This window comes from Strongylocentrotus purpuratus, unplaced genomic scaffold (genome assembly GCF_000002235.5).
Source record: "Strongylocentrotus purpuratus isolate Spur 01 unplaced genomic scaffold, Spur_5.0 spur5_scaffold_21, whole genome shotgun sequence".
NCBI lineage: Eukaryota > Metazoa > Echinodermata > Echinoidea > Camarodonta > Strongylocentrotidae > Strongylocentrotus > Strongylocentrotus purpuratus.
In genome coordinates this window covers 11,666,109-11,681,753 of record NW_022145607.1, presented here as the reverse complement: position 1 = coordinate 11,681,753, position 15,645 = coordinate 11,666,109, and the positions used below count along the sequence as shown (strand labels likewise).

Below are 15,645 nucleotides of genomic sequence, written 5' to 3'. Positions count from 1 at the left end.
GTGGTGCAACACGATGACTCTGTCATAAAGCGGTGCCACAAAATGTCTAGAACTTTTACCTAAGCGTATAGAACGACAGGTGTCATTAATGTCATTGTTCAATAGTTTAAAACACGTAATGTCACTAAATGAAGATTTTCAGGCATTTTAGATAATAATTATGAACTCACACGATCGACTAAGATTATCATTAATATTAGTACCTAAAAGTGAGATTTGGGTATAGAACAAACCATTTTAGGCACTTTAGATAATAATTATGAACTCACACGATCGACTAATAGGATCAATTTACGATCGTTTTAGGTATAGAGCAAAATGTATCATTTTGTATTTAACAATTAAAGATATAGCGTCTTTCTTTCTTTCCTCCTTTCTATTTCTCGTTAACATACTTTTTTCAAAAGATTGGGGGGGGAGGCCCCCCCCCCCCCAGACCGGCCGTTTCGTGGGCCCTGACTTGGCAGACCACATACCCTGCCAATTGAAAGTGTAAAAGCTGTGATTTCATTTTAGTTGTCCACGGCTTTACTCTTATGATTGCATAATTTGTACGTTGAGCCAGGAAGAAAATTCTTTTAAAAATTCTGCATCCTATAAGAACATTTAAATAATCATAGAAATGTAATACACTATGCTTGCAAGTTTACTCGATTGCCAGTGCTCACAAGGCATCAAGCTTCGCATATCTTGTAGCCCTGGCCAGTTCTCTTTAAAATAAGTTCATATTTCTTCATATATGTTTTTATGTAATTTACTGATATTTGTATGTATTCAGAAGTGAAATAATAAAGACAATGGCATCAAAATGTACTTGTTAATAATAAAGAAACATAAGTTTTATAATCTTTTATTATCAATATCAAAGGGAACTTTACCGTTCATCATGCTTTAAACTGATATGCAGCCAGCACACGATCAATTACTTTTCTCGGGAACTACTTTCGACATTGAATAAATGAATAAAAAGATTAGAAACGTGACTGTGATGGAAATAAATATTTATTTCACACTGACCTGGTATCTTGATCAGTGGTGAAAGGTTATGACACTCGTAAATAATCTACTTTCGCAATAGTTAGTTTCATGCCAAGTTTCATCTCTGTCATCTCCATAATATGCAAATATAAAAGAGAGAGACCTTTCCTTACTTCTACGATGCAATTTATTTCACAAGACAACATCATGTCCAGTACTCAACTTTATCTTTAAAGGGGAAATCAATCGTAATAATTAGCTGGTATTGTTGAAAGCAGAAAAACGAGAGAAACATTTAGTGATACTTGTATGCAATATCCGATTAAAAGTAGGAAAGTCATTAATTTATAAAGTTGTGATCAGTGAAACACCGATTGGGCGCTTGGCAATACTGTGACGTATCTTGCGAGGTCCTCTCCAATTTGTTCTGTACAGGTATTTCATTAACGTTTATTTCCCAAGTTATTGATGACGGAAATTATTTTTTCCATATATTGGGTTGTATAGAAACATATTTTTAATAATTATATCAAGGGCTCATGTTCAATGGGACATTTTCTTTCTGCTCTTATTAAAGGTAACTCAATATTATGACCTTCTCGATTAATAGGTCTCAAGTACACCAGCTTAACGAGCTTCATGAACAAGGAAATAGATAAACAATGAACTTAATGGAAAACAATGCAACTGATACAAGAAACGATACATACCGCATCCGTCAAAACCAACGTGTCATCAGATAATAGGAATAAACACAAATTAATCTAGGATCTCATGACACAAATAGCACTAAGTGTTCATCGCAACTCTTACTCCTATTACCAAGAAGATTGCTGTGGTAACTCCTGGCTCATTACCCTAAACATCAGACAGACATGATTGTATGTCACAAAATACAGACAACTAATGCAGTTCTTTTCTGCAAAAATAAAAAAACAGATTGCTTTCGAGTGAATCTAGTGCATCCGGAAGCCATTTCTTTCATTGCGAAAAAAGTAGGGTCTAACTTTATTTCCGCTTTCTTCACGTTTTTATAAATCGCCATGGAATATACAATGTATCCTACTGATATAACGCGGGAGATTTATCCAACTCATGAAGCTACTGATCATGACTTGCCGGGAATAGCGGACCAGGTTCTTCAGTCCCTTAGGTATGTATTACTAGTAAAATTATGAACTCCGTTTATTTTTTTTTAAATAAAATTATATATACTTATATTACCTACCGAACATGGGGAATTTTTGTTCATATTGGGGTCGCAAATATTTGGAGACGACTCGATCAGGCATCCGACAACGAGACGACTATTTTTTTAACGGTACACTTTGACAGACAGGATCGACATTGACATTCAAGGGTTTTTATTCTGTATGTCATTGTTAAATTGAGTGAATAATATATTTTATGAAAACAAGTTCAGAAAATGATATACCGACATGTTATTAAGGACGAGAAAAATTATGTTGTTATTATTCTAACATATCGAAAATAGTTACTTACATTTCTGCCTCCAGGAGGTCAGGGACATGGCAGTGGTTTCTAATAAAACTATCCTAGTTGGGGAATTGGACGTTTTTATTTATCATGCTACATATAAACAAGGCAATTGTTAATGGATTCATCAAGGAAAACAAGTACCATCTTGGATTGTGCCATTTTAATATTATAGGTCGGTAATAATACAAAATTGGGTAGACATAGATTTTAAATTAAATGTCCTCAAGCTTTTCGGCATCATTTTGAAAGTTTTCAATACTATAGAAATGATACTCATAGCGGTATCGTTGGATATTTTTTCGTGAAACCAGGTTTTGATAAGATAAGTTTTGATAAGTAAATTTTACCCAATCCGTAAGTTACTCATCTTCTTCTTTACTCCTTCTGATATCAAACAGTCTTGGATTGATCATGGCGGGAACTCTCATCTTCAACACCTTGACAATTTTCATCATTCTTCGCGTGAAATCTTTGAGATGCATACCTCACAACCTGTTGATCTTAAATCTGGCGATTGCGGACCTGGGGGTGGTTCTGTGTAGCATGTTGTTTTCTTTCGTCTCCATCTTTGACAATGGATACTTTCTCAGCTCTCATCGAAAAGTATGCATGGTAAGAACAAGAATGATGATGATGGTTGTGGTGGAGATGGTGGTGGAAGAGTTGGTATTAGTGGTGGTGGTGGTGGAGTTGGTATTAGCGGTGGTGGTGGTAGAGTTGGCATTAGTGGTGGTGGTGGTGGTGGAGTTGGTATTAGTGGTGGTGATGGTGGTGGAGTTGGTATTAGTGGTGGTGGTGGTGGTGGTGGTGGAGTTGGTATGATTGGTGGTGGTGGAGGTGCTTCTGATGTGTAGTATGGTATTTTGCCTTGTCTGGATTTTTGACGATTACTATTTTCTGATCACTTTTTGAAAAGTATGCATGGTAAATATGAGGATCGTGGTGGGGTGGTGATGGTAATGTTGGTATTATTGCTGGTGGTGGGGATGATGGTGGTGGTGGTGATGGTTCAGATCTCTTGTCTCCATCTTCGACAATATACTGAGCTCTCATCGAAAAGTATGCATGGTAAGAATGATGATGATTGAGGTGGTGGTGGTGGTGACGGTGGTGGTGGTATTAGTGCTGGTGGTGGGGATAATGGTGGTGATAGTTGTGGTTCTAAGGTCTAGTCTGGTCTTTTCTTTCGTCTTCATCGTCGACTATAAATACTAAGCGCTCATCGGAAGGTTTGCATGGTAAGAATGATGATAGTGGTGTTGAGTGATGGGATGGCTATGGTGATGGCAGTGGTGATGGTTGTAATTGTGATTGTGTGGGTGAGGGTAAGGGAGATGAAGACGCTTGTGATAGTGCCATGGTAGTATTGGTGCTGCTGATAATGGTGGTGGTAGTTGGGGTGATGGTGATGTGCCTGTAATTAACATGACTGGGTGTTATAATGATGATGTTGATGTTGCGCCATGAGGATTTTACAAGTGGGCAAAAGGATGTCATTAGAATGAAGTTGGAGTTAAACAAAGAACATATCAAACTGACTCGCCGTGAGGTGTTTAGAATTGGTAATCATGGTAATCGGGGTGTATTCAAGAAGTGATAGAGGCTACACTGTTGATTGATTCTGTGCTAATGCCTCTCCTGCTGCTGCCAATGATGACAATCCCTGGAATCTTTTGGAGAACAATGGGACATTGGGAAATCCGCAGGCTTGTAAAACAAGACAGGTTTCTCGTGAATTCAACTTGATATCGATTCTCTTTGTTCCTAAAAACAGGTTCAAGGCTTCTTGGTAATCACGGTTAGCTTTACCAATCTCCCCACCATTCTCTCGATCGCCGTAGATCGTTTGCTTATCCTCGTCCTGTCCCGCCATTTCCAGCCGAACCGAAGCCGGGTGCTCGTCATGGTCGCCATATCCTGGCTAGTCGGTGCGACCGTGGCGACCGTGGCGACCGTCTCCGCAACGATCGGGCACGCTACTTACATCAGCTACCATCCGGGAACTCTCCACTGCTCAATGATGTGGCGGGAGAATGAATCTTTCCGCATCAATACGATTATATTGAACTACGGATTTTTCGTTCTCTCCTTGCTCGGCTGCTATGTTTCCATTACCTACCATCTCTGGAAGGAAGAAAGACGCCTGAAAAGTCATTCTTTGTCGAGGTCCAAGGCAACGGACAGGGTGACCATGTCCACAGCTGTGACAGAGGGTGCTACACCTAAACCAGATGAGGGTGCACAGCAAGATTCGGGAGAAGGCAATGAGGTGAGAAATAAACCAAATTATTCACCTTCTGTATTCATTAGTCGAACTTTGTGGTTTCTCTAGTCTCGATTCCTTCTTCCTCCCAAGTTGGTTCGGTGAATTCATATTTCCATTTCATTTAGACATTATAGAGTATATCAAGTTTTTTAAGATGATGACTTGGATCCTAATCAAATGATTGGTTGAGGGCGTACACGTGACCTGCAGGCATTTACTTTGCCTAACACGTAATTTTTTATAGTGACTGGTTATTATCAAAATCATGTTATAAAACATCATTTATAAAGCAAATAAAACATAATCTTATACAACAAATAATACACATCATTTTGTTCGGGCATTAGTAACATTACCCACACTCGATACCTTCAAAACAGTTCAAACACCCTCGGCTATCGCCTCGGGCGTGTTAGACTGTTCCAAAGGTACCTCGTGTGGGTAATTCTTACTAATGCCTTCACTACTGTGTATTATTTTAATACTAAGTTATGAAATGTATAGGTCATTAGGGTAACGACTTGAGATAATTATACACAAAGTTTGATGTTGGTTAATTTATCATCTTCGTCCAGCCCGTACCTAATCCACCAAACCATCGAACTGAATCTAATTTCCGTCATAAAAGAAAACTGTGAATTATTTTAGTTTCAGATGAGAAACAGTGTCACAGTCCATTTGATGACGACAATTGTGTCAAATAAATCCAACATTTAAGCGAGAGGAACTTTATTATTCTTTTATATTAATCCCCTTCAGAGTTGGATATTTTCACACAGTGCCTTAGCGACCAAAGACAGAGTGGAATTCAGTGAAACTCACTCAAATCACCACTTGCAGGATGAGCAAGATGGCGCCCATACCACCAATGTGACCACAGCGAAGAAGAATAGACTGAAGATTGAGAGGCGTAAACATATGGCACACAAGCGAGTTGCAAAAATGGGTAATGAGATACATAACTGATACTTGACAACTTGGATTAAAATTGTCATTACTTAATGATGCAATTTAAAGAATTATGAGGTGACGGGCAACTGAAGATAAAGTCATATTTCAGTTATTTATCCAATGATAATTTACGTTACCCTCCTATACACATCCTATTAAAATTCGACACGAAATATTCCACGCAAAATTTCTCCAATTTAAATGAAATGAACAAGATATGACATTATTTCTTCATTAAAACTTTGGGCATTAAATGCCCCACATTTCAATGGAAACAGTAACCGTGACAAGTAACCGTATTGTACTTTGAATTTATTTAAATCATTTAAATGAAAAGTAAATTAATATCATGTTTTAATAGTGGAAATCAACCACTGGTACCTAATTTTCATAAGATTCCCAAAATTATGTGGGTCATTCTCAGGAAAAATTGTTGTGAACAGGATTTTACAATCCATGAACCTCCTTGTATAGAGTGTGCGATTTATTTTTACATACATGTAAAAGATGACAGGAGAGAATGTGAGATAGAGAGAGAGAGAGAGGGGAGGGCGAGAGAGACAGAGAAAGGCAGAGAGACAGACAGACGGACAGACAGAGAGTGAAAAAAGAAGGAAGTAAGTGAGACAGAGACATGACACACAGAGAGACAAACGGACAGTATAAACCTAAATAATTTAACGTGAAAATGCTTTTTTTTTTTTGCACTAGCCATACTACTGGTCCTCGCGGTCGTTACTTGCTGGACACCATACATGCTCTACCACTCGAAGCTCATCGGGAGCCACGAAACCGCTCGCCTGGGAGTCTTTACCATGTGGATGGCGTATTGCAACGCCCTCATCGATCCACTCATCTACGCCTTCGTCAACAGGAGTGTCAGGGCTGAGATGCGTCGAGTTGTCAGGAATATGCGTCGTATTATTTCATCGATTGGATCAAAGGTTCCTTGAAATTGAACCGAAAACTGTTTTTCTTCTTTGCATGAGCGCTTTGAAGGATGTTGTTACGATAACCCGTTGTTTAAATGTCATTTTGTTCCTACCAGTGGCGGCTATAGAGGGAAAGGGCGATATCATTCTTCAATTCTCCCACACGAAATTTCAAACACCCCCTCTCACACACACACTCATCAAACTTGTTATCAACGCGCCGACAGTCTTTCAGTACAATACACAGACGGGAATGAAGCCCTCTATGGAAGCCCTCTTATTCATTTATTTATTCATGATTATAGATGGACTAATAACATTTCTATTCCACATACAAAGAATCTTGCACTACGATTGGTCAAAAGTAAATCACTTGATGAAAGATAGTTCGCCCATCATTGATGGGAGAAGAAAAGTTCGTTGCACTGTGTAGATAGTAGTACTATTTTAGTGCAACGCACTTTCTTGTATACGTTGCGTATATGTACGTAATACGTACACAACAGTACTGCATGCACTGTACGTGTCGTACACCGTTTGCTAGCTGTTAATTGATGATTTGTTGCTCTAAAATGACGGAAGAAATTAAATGTTTCCGATGTGGAATATAAAGCAAATAATCACCTTTTGATTTCAGGCGATGGCAAACTACCACTTCCTCGGTGATCTGAATGTATACGCTATCTTTCCTCAGCTTCGTTTCGGAAGATAGCTACATCCAGATCGCCTCGGAAGTGATAGTTTGTCCCATCACCTTCACCAACGGTAATTATTTGCTTAATATTATGTTAGCCAACAGGTACGCTAACATGATACCATATAGAGAATGAATCAAGATTGTACTAATATAAATCGCTTTATATTTCACTTAAAGGCTCGTTCATATATGCCGCTGTAAATCGATACGAAGAACAAATAAGAAAACTGCAAGACGATTTATCACTTTATATCTGAACGAGGCTGTTTAAGTGATACTACACGCCAAACAACTCTTTAACATTTTTGTTGAAGTTGTTATTTGTGTAAATTTAATAATAGAGATGTTCGGAAGTCACATTTAAAGCTATCTCTTGTCATAAACCATAAATTCCAACATTTCCTCTGCCATGCTATTACGTACAAAACTCCTTGCTGTTTTGTTGTTGCTGATGTTTGTTTGTGTGTGTGTTTCCTTCCACGTACTGTGACTTTTCTATAACTGAAGGGACTGTTGGTTTGTGGGATAAATCAAAAAATAACATGTGAGTTTTTGTATGTAGTTGGTGTGAAAGAATAACCAGAAAAAAGTCTCCTGAACAGGTTTGCTCTTCAAATGCCATCACATTCGAAATATGACGAAAAATAGTTGAAAATTTTGAATGAATCTTACAGCCTAAACATATTTATGTTCTCCCACAGTTTTGCGTGTGACCTTTGGCAAGACTGGGTCAACTTCTCATTATTTGATGATTCCAAAACCTCACAATATGCACCAGTTTTTATATTAATATGTATATGTTAAATAATTAACATTTTCCAATCGCTTCCAGACAGTATCTGCTACAGTGTAATCGCATTACCAGAGCTTAACTTTATCTTTTAACTTTTCTTCAGGCATGATATAGGGGCTATTTATGTTAGACTCCAACGCAGAAGCGATACAAGGTGTGATAAACGCCTATAACCGAGAAGAAACAAACAATCACCGAATACAACAAGTTATCAATCCTAATTCGCATGTGCATAAGTGTCTTTCCGCAATCCGCATAAGCCCCACATTAAAATTAAATTAAAGCACTAGAAGTAAATGTAAAAAGTAATTAACGCACTTTCATAATCCACCACGAGATGTTGAATAGTATGCCTAACTTAAATGCAATCCAACACCATGTGTATCTTGATTAATTGATATTAACTGCAATGTGTATAATTATACAAATACTGTTTACATATCTAAAAGTCTTTTTATGATAGTGAAAATAACAATCTGAAGAACAAACTGAAACTTATTTATCACCGCATAATGACTTGTCTTGAGTCAATGAGTTAACTTGTTTCACTTTCTATGATCATCATCATGTCTTCACACGCATTGCCCATCTGTCATTAAATCCCCAATAGTGGTTGAAGTAATCGTGTTGAGAAGATTGATTGATGTTGTCATGTTTATTTTTTTATTTTTTTAAAAATAATGTACATTATCATAATGTATCATAATACAGGACATTTTATCTTTATGTAATAATAACCATCATCCTAACAGTACCAGTAGTAGAAGTAGTAGAAGTAGTAGTAGTATTAGTAGTAGGAGTAGTATACTTATTAGTATAAGTTGTAGTACTCGTAGTAGTAGTAATATAGAACTAGTAGTCGGAATGGTAGTCGTAATATACTAGCATAACAGTAGTAGAAGTAGTAGTATTAGTAGTAGTAGTAGAAGTAGTAGAAGTATTAGTAGTAGAAGTAGTAGAAGTAGGAGTAGTCATAGTAGTAGTAGTAGTAGTAATAGTAGTAGTAGTAGTATAAGTAGTAGAAGTAACAGCAGCAGCAGCAGCAGCCAAACTTGTTAGTGGCTGAACCAGGTAGGGACCGAATCGGCCACTCCTTCGCCCCCTCTCCACGTTTTTATGCACCAATTTGTATTGTTTATAAATCCTTGATCCGCCGCTGGTATATGTAGTAGTAGTAATAATAGTAGTAGTAGTAGTAGTAGTAGTACTAGTAGTAGTAATAGTAACAATAATAGTGGTAGTAGTGGTGGTAGTAGTAGCAGTAGGGGTGGTGGTAGTAGTGGTAGTAGTAGTAGTAGTAGTAGTAGTAGTAGTAGTAGTAGTAGTAGTAGTAGTAGTAGTAGTAGTGGTAGTAGTGGTGGTAGTAGTATTAATAGTAGGGGTGGTGGTAGTAGTGGTATTAGTGGTAGTAGTAGTAGTAGTAGTAGTAGTAGTAGTAGTAGTAGTAGTAGTAGTGGTAGTAGTGGTAGTCGTGGTATTATTGGTAGTAGTAGTAGTAGTAGTGCTAGTAATAGTAGAAAAAGGAGTAGTAAAAGTATTAGTAGTATTAGTAGTAGCAGGAGTAGCAGTATCAGCAGTAGTACCAGCAGTAGGAGTGTAGTAGAAGTAGAGTAATAGTAGTATGTAGCACCAGTATATCGATGTCTTTATGGTTGTTTTAACAGATTTTACTGAAAAAATACACATAGAAGGAAAAACCGAAACGGACTTTGCCGAGGCTTCCCGTGAAGTGGCCTAAGTACAACCCAACCTATTGATAACCAATGCATGCATTTTGGCGACGGGAAATCCACCCCCACAATCATCCTCACTCACAAACACACACACACACACCCACACAAATGAATGTATGACTGCATTCAGTGATCATAATTCGACAATGTTTTGTGCGAGGTAAGAGGTCCGAAGGTCGTTGTTGTTATCAACTAAGGGTGATATCTCTCATTCAAAATTTTAAATGTAAACATAACTTTGTAACTTCGTGATTAAACATAGTATATCAACTATAACTGCAAAACAGATAATGCCACCGACCAGCAAAAACTATTGGAAATTGGTCACCATCACTCAACCTATAAGAGGCCCGTGCTATTTAATAGGGTCGATAGGCGGACAACATGTCGTTCTCAAAGACACGTTTCTCGGTCATATTTTCGTCAAGAACTTGGAAAATGGTCAAACAAAAAAGGTATTTAGAAAGACAGACATAGCCAACCTATACCGCTGTGTTTCGCTTGAAGACATTGGGACAGAAGGGTTAGTTGCATGTGGCACTCGCAATGGCACGGTCGTCATTATCAACAACTGGAAGGAATGCGAATGGCGAATCATCAAGAGTATCTCAATAATTGAAGAGCCCGGTAAAGATCCATCAACGGCTAGCATTTTGGTGACTCTTGCGGCAGATGGAAGGCTCATGGCAGCAATCCACGGCTCTTCTACTATTCACCTAATCAACCCAAAAGATTGGACACTTGACGGGAATCTCGACACTGGGGATATTGGAATCTTCGAGGTGCATGCTATGACGAACGGAAATATCATGGTCAGGTCCAGGTGCAGTCCATCAGCGAACGGAAATACCAAGTGCAGTCCAGAGAAAAAGGATGTCTGCATCCTGAACGCCTCAGGGTCTCTCATCCAAAGGATCCATCTCCATGACAAGGATGTTTATGGAACTACAGTCAACAGGGTCGAAGACACCATACTCGTTTTGTACAGGGACCGACGTCGTGATGATGTCACAGTGGATGTGTTTTCATCCACCGGTGAGCTACTCGCACAAAGGATATTGAGTTTCCGGCAAACATCATTGACTTACCCGACCTTTCTTTGGCTGAACTCGAAGCACATTGTTATTCACGAGGACGCTGAAGGGCAACTATATGTATTCAAATCACAGCAGTATAGTCTAATTTATAGAAACATATTGAAATTTCTTATCAATTGGCATGATTTCTGTCAACGTTTACGTGAATTTTGTGAATGGTTCGTTTTTTTAAGGACTCAATTTGCTTCCTGCCCTTGAATTCTCTTTCTCCATTTGGAATAATGGAAGGAGGGCATATTGAAAGAGTACATATGAAGAGATTGTATTTTTAGACAAGTTTCTTAACAGCCATGGCAAGACCTAGAAACCAATGGAAATCTGCCAATAATAATACATGGAATTAAATGTCTGGTTTTGAGAATGGAAACTGAGTAACTTGAATAGAATTTGACTTGTTAAGTTTGTCCTACATAAGTTAGACTATACGTTTGATGGTATGAACATGATGAATGGTATATTCAGTAACTAACAATCCCCTTCTCAAAATTATATATTATTTATGATGGATATAGTACCTCCTTCCACGATTAATACACTTGTTAATACAATGGACAGATTTTAATGCCCTGTTAATTTATTTTCCTTACTTTCAAAATGTATATCATACATTTTATAGCCGACACTGTTCCAGTTGAATATCCAGTGTTTGCTTTTCACTTCCACGTCTACATACAAACACTGGCGTATACAGGGCGGGGTAGAGACTGAAACCCCTCCTTTCCCCAGAAATTTGACATTATAAATGTTCTGGTAATTATTTGGTCTATAATTATGTTATTGTTTGATTATTTGGTTTACTTTGTATTATCTTGTATATTCTAATAATGAAAATACATTGGAGTTATATAATAAGCACTCAACAAAAATCACGTCCGTCAAATCGTACCCGTACGCCTATGTATAAGAGAACAGTACCACGTTGTTTTATTACACTATTTTCAATATAAAATATACTCTGGTTTTCATAATGATAATCCTAGGTAGATTGGGGAATTTAGCTTCTTTTTTTTCCGCGTTCATCAAGGTAAATTTGGACGGTCGCCCCGGAATTCTCAGGCTGGATTTAGGCGTTATATACCCCCCCCCCCCCCTCCCCTTCAACATACTGCTCTGTTTATGCGCATTTTACAATAGAATGATAGACCTTGAACCTTAAACACTGTTAAAATTGTAATGTTTGCCTACTCATAAAAGACATCATCAAATACTGAATTGATTTGATAACAAACAAATTTTGAAACACTTCATGGAATGAAATAAGCTGTACATTTTATCTACCCCCCCCCCCTTTTTTTTTTCCTTCTGAGTGCTTGCCCGAGAATCATGACATATACTAATGCTTCTAAATATTTCATTTTAATCAAGACCTGTCATTAAATTCCTATCTTGATTTATGGCAAATTTTGATATATATTATTAAAATACAGCGAGATTCGGCTGCAGTTAATTTTGATGTATATGAAACCCACCCATGCTTATCCAAAAAACAGAAGAAATGTTCTGGATTAAAAGAATATTAATAAATGAAATGTTGCAGGCATGAAACGACCATATCACTGCAAGTGATTTCATTTATGACAAAACATTACAGTCAACAGGGAGGGCTCTACCACGGAAAGTAAATAAGGAAAATTCATGAAAATAATGGTAGCATGACAGAAAATAAAAGAACAATACAACACAGAAAGACAAATATATTATCAAAATGTTGGGTTTCATTCAAAAAGATTTCTCTATTCAAAATAATAACAGAAAGCTTTACTTTTGGTCATACATTTTCTCAGGCAGTCTCCCATCCTAGTCGACAGAAATAAGACTAACACATCATGTACATGAAATTAGGTTAGTGTTTGTCGCCCTCAGTTTCAGGTTTTATTAGGCATTACGTTATGTCTCTATAAATTTCATCTGAAACCCAATCCAGCTCATCCATAGGACTCATCTGAAGCACTAATAAATACTCTCTCCAAGGTCACTTCAAAACACTGTTATATTATGTAACAATTATTTTATATGATTATTGTTTTCAACAATGACGTCATCTTCTGAAGGGAACATGAAGAGAGAACGAATCATTACAAATGGTTAAATCCAAAAGGGGCTCTCTGTTTCTAAAAAAAGCAACAACGACAACAAACAAAAAAGAGAGGGAAAAAGAGAGGTGTTTGCCCAGATGGTCTCTCATCCAAGTGCTGACCGGGCAAAATGCTAACGTTGACTCTGATTTTAGGAAATGGAGCGGTAGATAATTCATGGCTCGGCAATCTTGGCTGTATTTGAAATAACTATCGATAGGTATCTTGTCAATGAACATAAATAACTGAATAAACAAATAAACAAACAAACATGTTAATTGAGTTCTTTCCCAAGGTCTTTGTTGAGCACTAGCTGATTCTGCTCTGGGATGCAGGCCCCAAATTCGAAGCTCTTCTATTTTTCATTTAAGAGGGAGGGGGGGGGTGCTTTTAATAGCCTTGAATGTAAAATGACCTTTGTAATGCCTCGTGCAAGTAAAGCTCCCTTTCATACGACAAGTAAAACTCTGCCCATCATTGTTTACAGACTGCAGGGTAGGATGGGACTGTGTTCAGTGAAAAAGACAAAAGAACTAAACCAAATACTTATACAAAAATTTTGGAAACTTCATTTGAAAACTCGAGAATCGTTATAAAACTGGCAAAAGGGGAATTAATGTACTCATAAATGGGACATAGCTTTCTGGCGCTGGAGAGAGAGCTATAGACTAGAGACAGAGCGAGAGAGTGAGAGGGTGGAGGGAGAAAGAGAGAAAGAGAGAGAGAGAGAGAGAATGAGAGTAAGATAGAAAGCGAAAGACTATAAAGGGGATAGGGAACATCCTAAATATGGGTACTAACAACGAAGAAGCCCAGCTCTTCTAAGCCCCCCCCCCCCTTTCCCTTCATCCTCCCGCCCTTCAAGTTCTCAAGTGTGAGAGAGAGAGAGAGAGAGAGAGAGAGAGAGAGGAGAAAAATAGATAGATAGATATAGAGAGGGGGGAAAGGGGGAGGGGGATAAAAGGTATACGAACATAATGCATAGAAACACAAATTAATTCCCTTACTACAACCTCTTTCCTTATAAAGTACAGTGACTGTCTAAACGCCACCATGTAAAAGAAGGATTATAATGGGCATATACATCAAGAGGTGGCTTTTAATTCACAATTCCAGCAGTATCGTTTCCAAACAGTATCAATGCATACCTTTAATTTACTAATTCTTTTTTTTTTCTGACTGGCAAATTTCTTTTAAAATTACTGATTAAACACTTAGTTTGCAACACGGCACGGATCTTTTTATGTCACTTCTATACATCTTTGCAAATCGCATAATAAACATACTCCGTACACTTAAAGCCCCTCTGCACTAGTTTGGCAAGGAAGGATTATACCTCCCTGGAAGGTCACTGGCAGGTGTTTATCTCATCAAATCAGCTCTCAATTAACATAAGAAAAACGGCACCATGTGGGATCAACGGGCACCGCTTATGTATTGTTTGCTATATAGAGGGCACAAGTAGCTAAAAGTTACTGTAGTACAATGGGGCTTTAAAAAAAACTATCATGAGTAGTACGACTACCTTTTAATAGTCACACTGATCACCCCTTTCCCTTTTATTTCTATACCTATTTGTCTGTCTATCCGTCGAACTACCCCTCTTCATCTCTGTCCGTCTCTTTCTCTCTCTCCCTCTCTCTCTCTCTCTCTCTCACTCTACTTTATCCCTAGTTTTCTCTAAACAATCTCACCCACTCTACATGTAGTATGCCTATCTTCCCCACCCATTCTCTCCGGCTCTCTCCGGCTCTCTCTTGCTCTCACTCTTTCTCTTTCTCTCTCTCTCTCTCTCTCTTTTTTTTTGTCCCTGTCTGCTGATTGAAAAGTGAAGTCAGTCCCCAGATTCAAAAGTCAAATCTGATGTATATAATATACGTATGTGACTTTTTTTTTAAATGGACAATACATCGGTAATACCGATCAGGTTATGTTTATTTTAGTGTACATTACTTAGGCCTATTACTAATTACTCATAGAGGAAAGGAAGCAGAACACATGCTCGATATAGAAAGACTACCCTGAAAAGGCTCTATTCACTGAAATTTACACAAGTATCATTTGTACAGCTATGACGAAATTAGTAAAACTATCCATATATTGTAAATGATCATTAATTTTGATAAATATAGGCATACAAACGTCCAACATACTGTAGGATACACCGGATAAGAGTGAGATGTATTAATTTTCAAGAGATCAACATAAGGTTACATAACTACGATCATGCAAATGCTTGGAAATCGGCGCCCCTTTTGAAATGTGTGATATCTTGAGAGCTATGAAACTATTTCCACGAGAACCAGTGAAAATAATGACTTCAGAATAATACTTAACTTAGGGCAGATATAAACTTTCATTTTTTGTTCATATGCCCTCTAGGTCTACGTCTGAGGCTCAGAACCCCCCCCCCCCCCCCCTGTCAGTCAAGCTCCCTAGATACATATGATCTGAGTAAGACAACAATATTCACTGTAAAACGACAGATTTAGTATTAGTAACGAAGTGTTACGCCGATGTGAGAAATGGAGGGAGTTCAGAATAACTTCTATTCTAATATCAATAACAGATTTTATGTCGTGCAAATAGTCTCTTAAACACGATCGCATAGACTTTCAAGAAA

General features: G+C 37.8%; 1 protein-coding gene across 1 annotated transcript; it reads left to right on the top strand.

Annotated features, from left to right (window-relative positions):
• Positions 1 to 1,884: 1,884 nt before the first annotated feature.
• Positions 1,885 to 7,199, top strand: LOC105445053 (5-hydroxytryptamine receptor 1-like). Its single transcript, XM_011680069.2, has 5 exons — positions 1,885 to 2,131; positions 2,877 to 3,090; positions 4,253 to 4,747; positions 5,504 to 5,690; positions 6,407 to 7,199. The coding sequence occupies exons 1-5, from the start codon at positions 2,022 to 2,024 to the stop codon at positions 6,646 to 6,648; spliced, it is 1,248 nt and encodes a 415-aa protein (XP_011678371.2). The 5' UTR covers positions 1,885 to 2,021; the 3' UTR covers positions 6,649 to 7,199.
• The last annotated feature ends 8,446 nt before the right edge of the window (positions 7,200 to 15,645 follow it).

What these genes read in the sequence shown, in the direction of transcription:
- LOC105445053 (XM_011680069.2), top strand. Translation starts at nt 2,022, where the DNA reads ATGGAATATACAATGTATCCTACTGATATAACGCGGGAGATTTATCCA. An exon ending in CTCATCGAAAAGTATGCATG is followed by an intron (nt 3,091 to 4,252) that starts GTAAGAACAAGA and finishes TCCTAAAAACAG; the next exon opens with GTTCAAGGCTTCTTGGTAAT. An exon ending in CAAGCGAGTTGCAAAAATGG is followed by an intron (nt 5,691 to 6,406) that starts GTAATGAGATAC and finishes TTTTTGCACTAG; the next exon opens with CCATACTACTGGTCCTCGCG.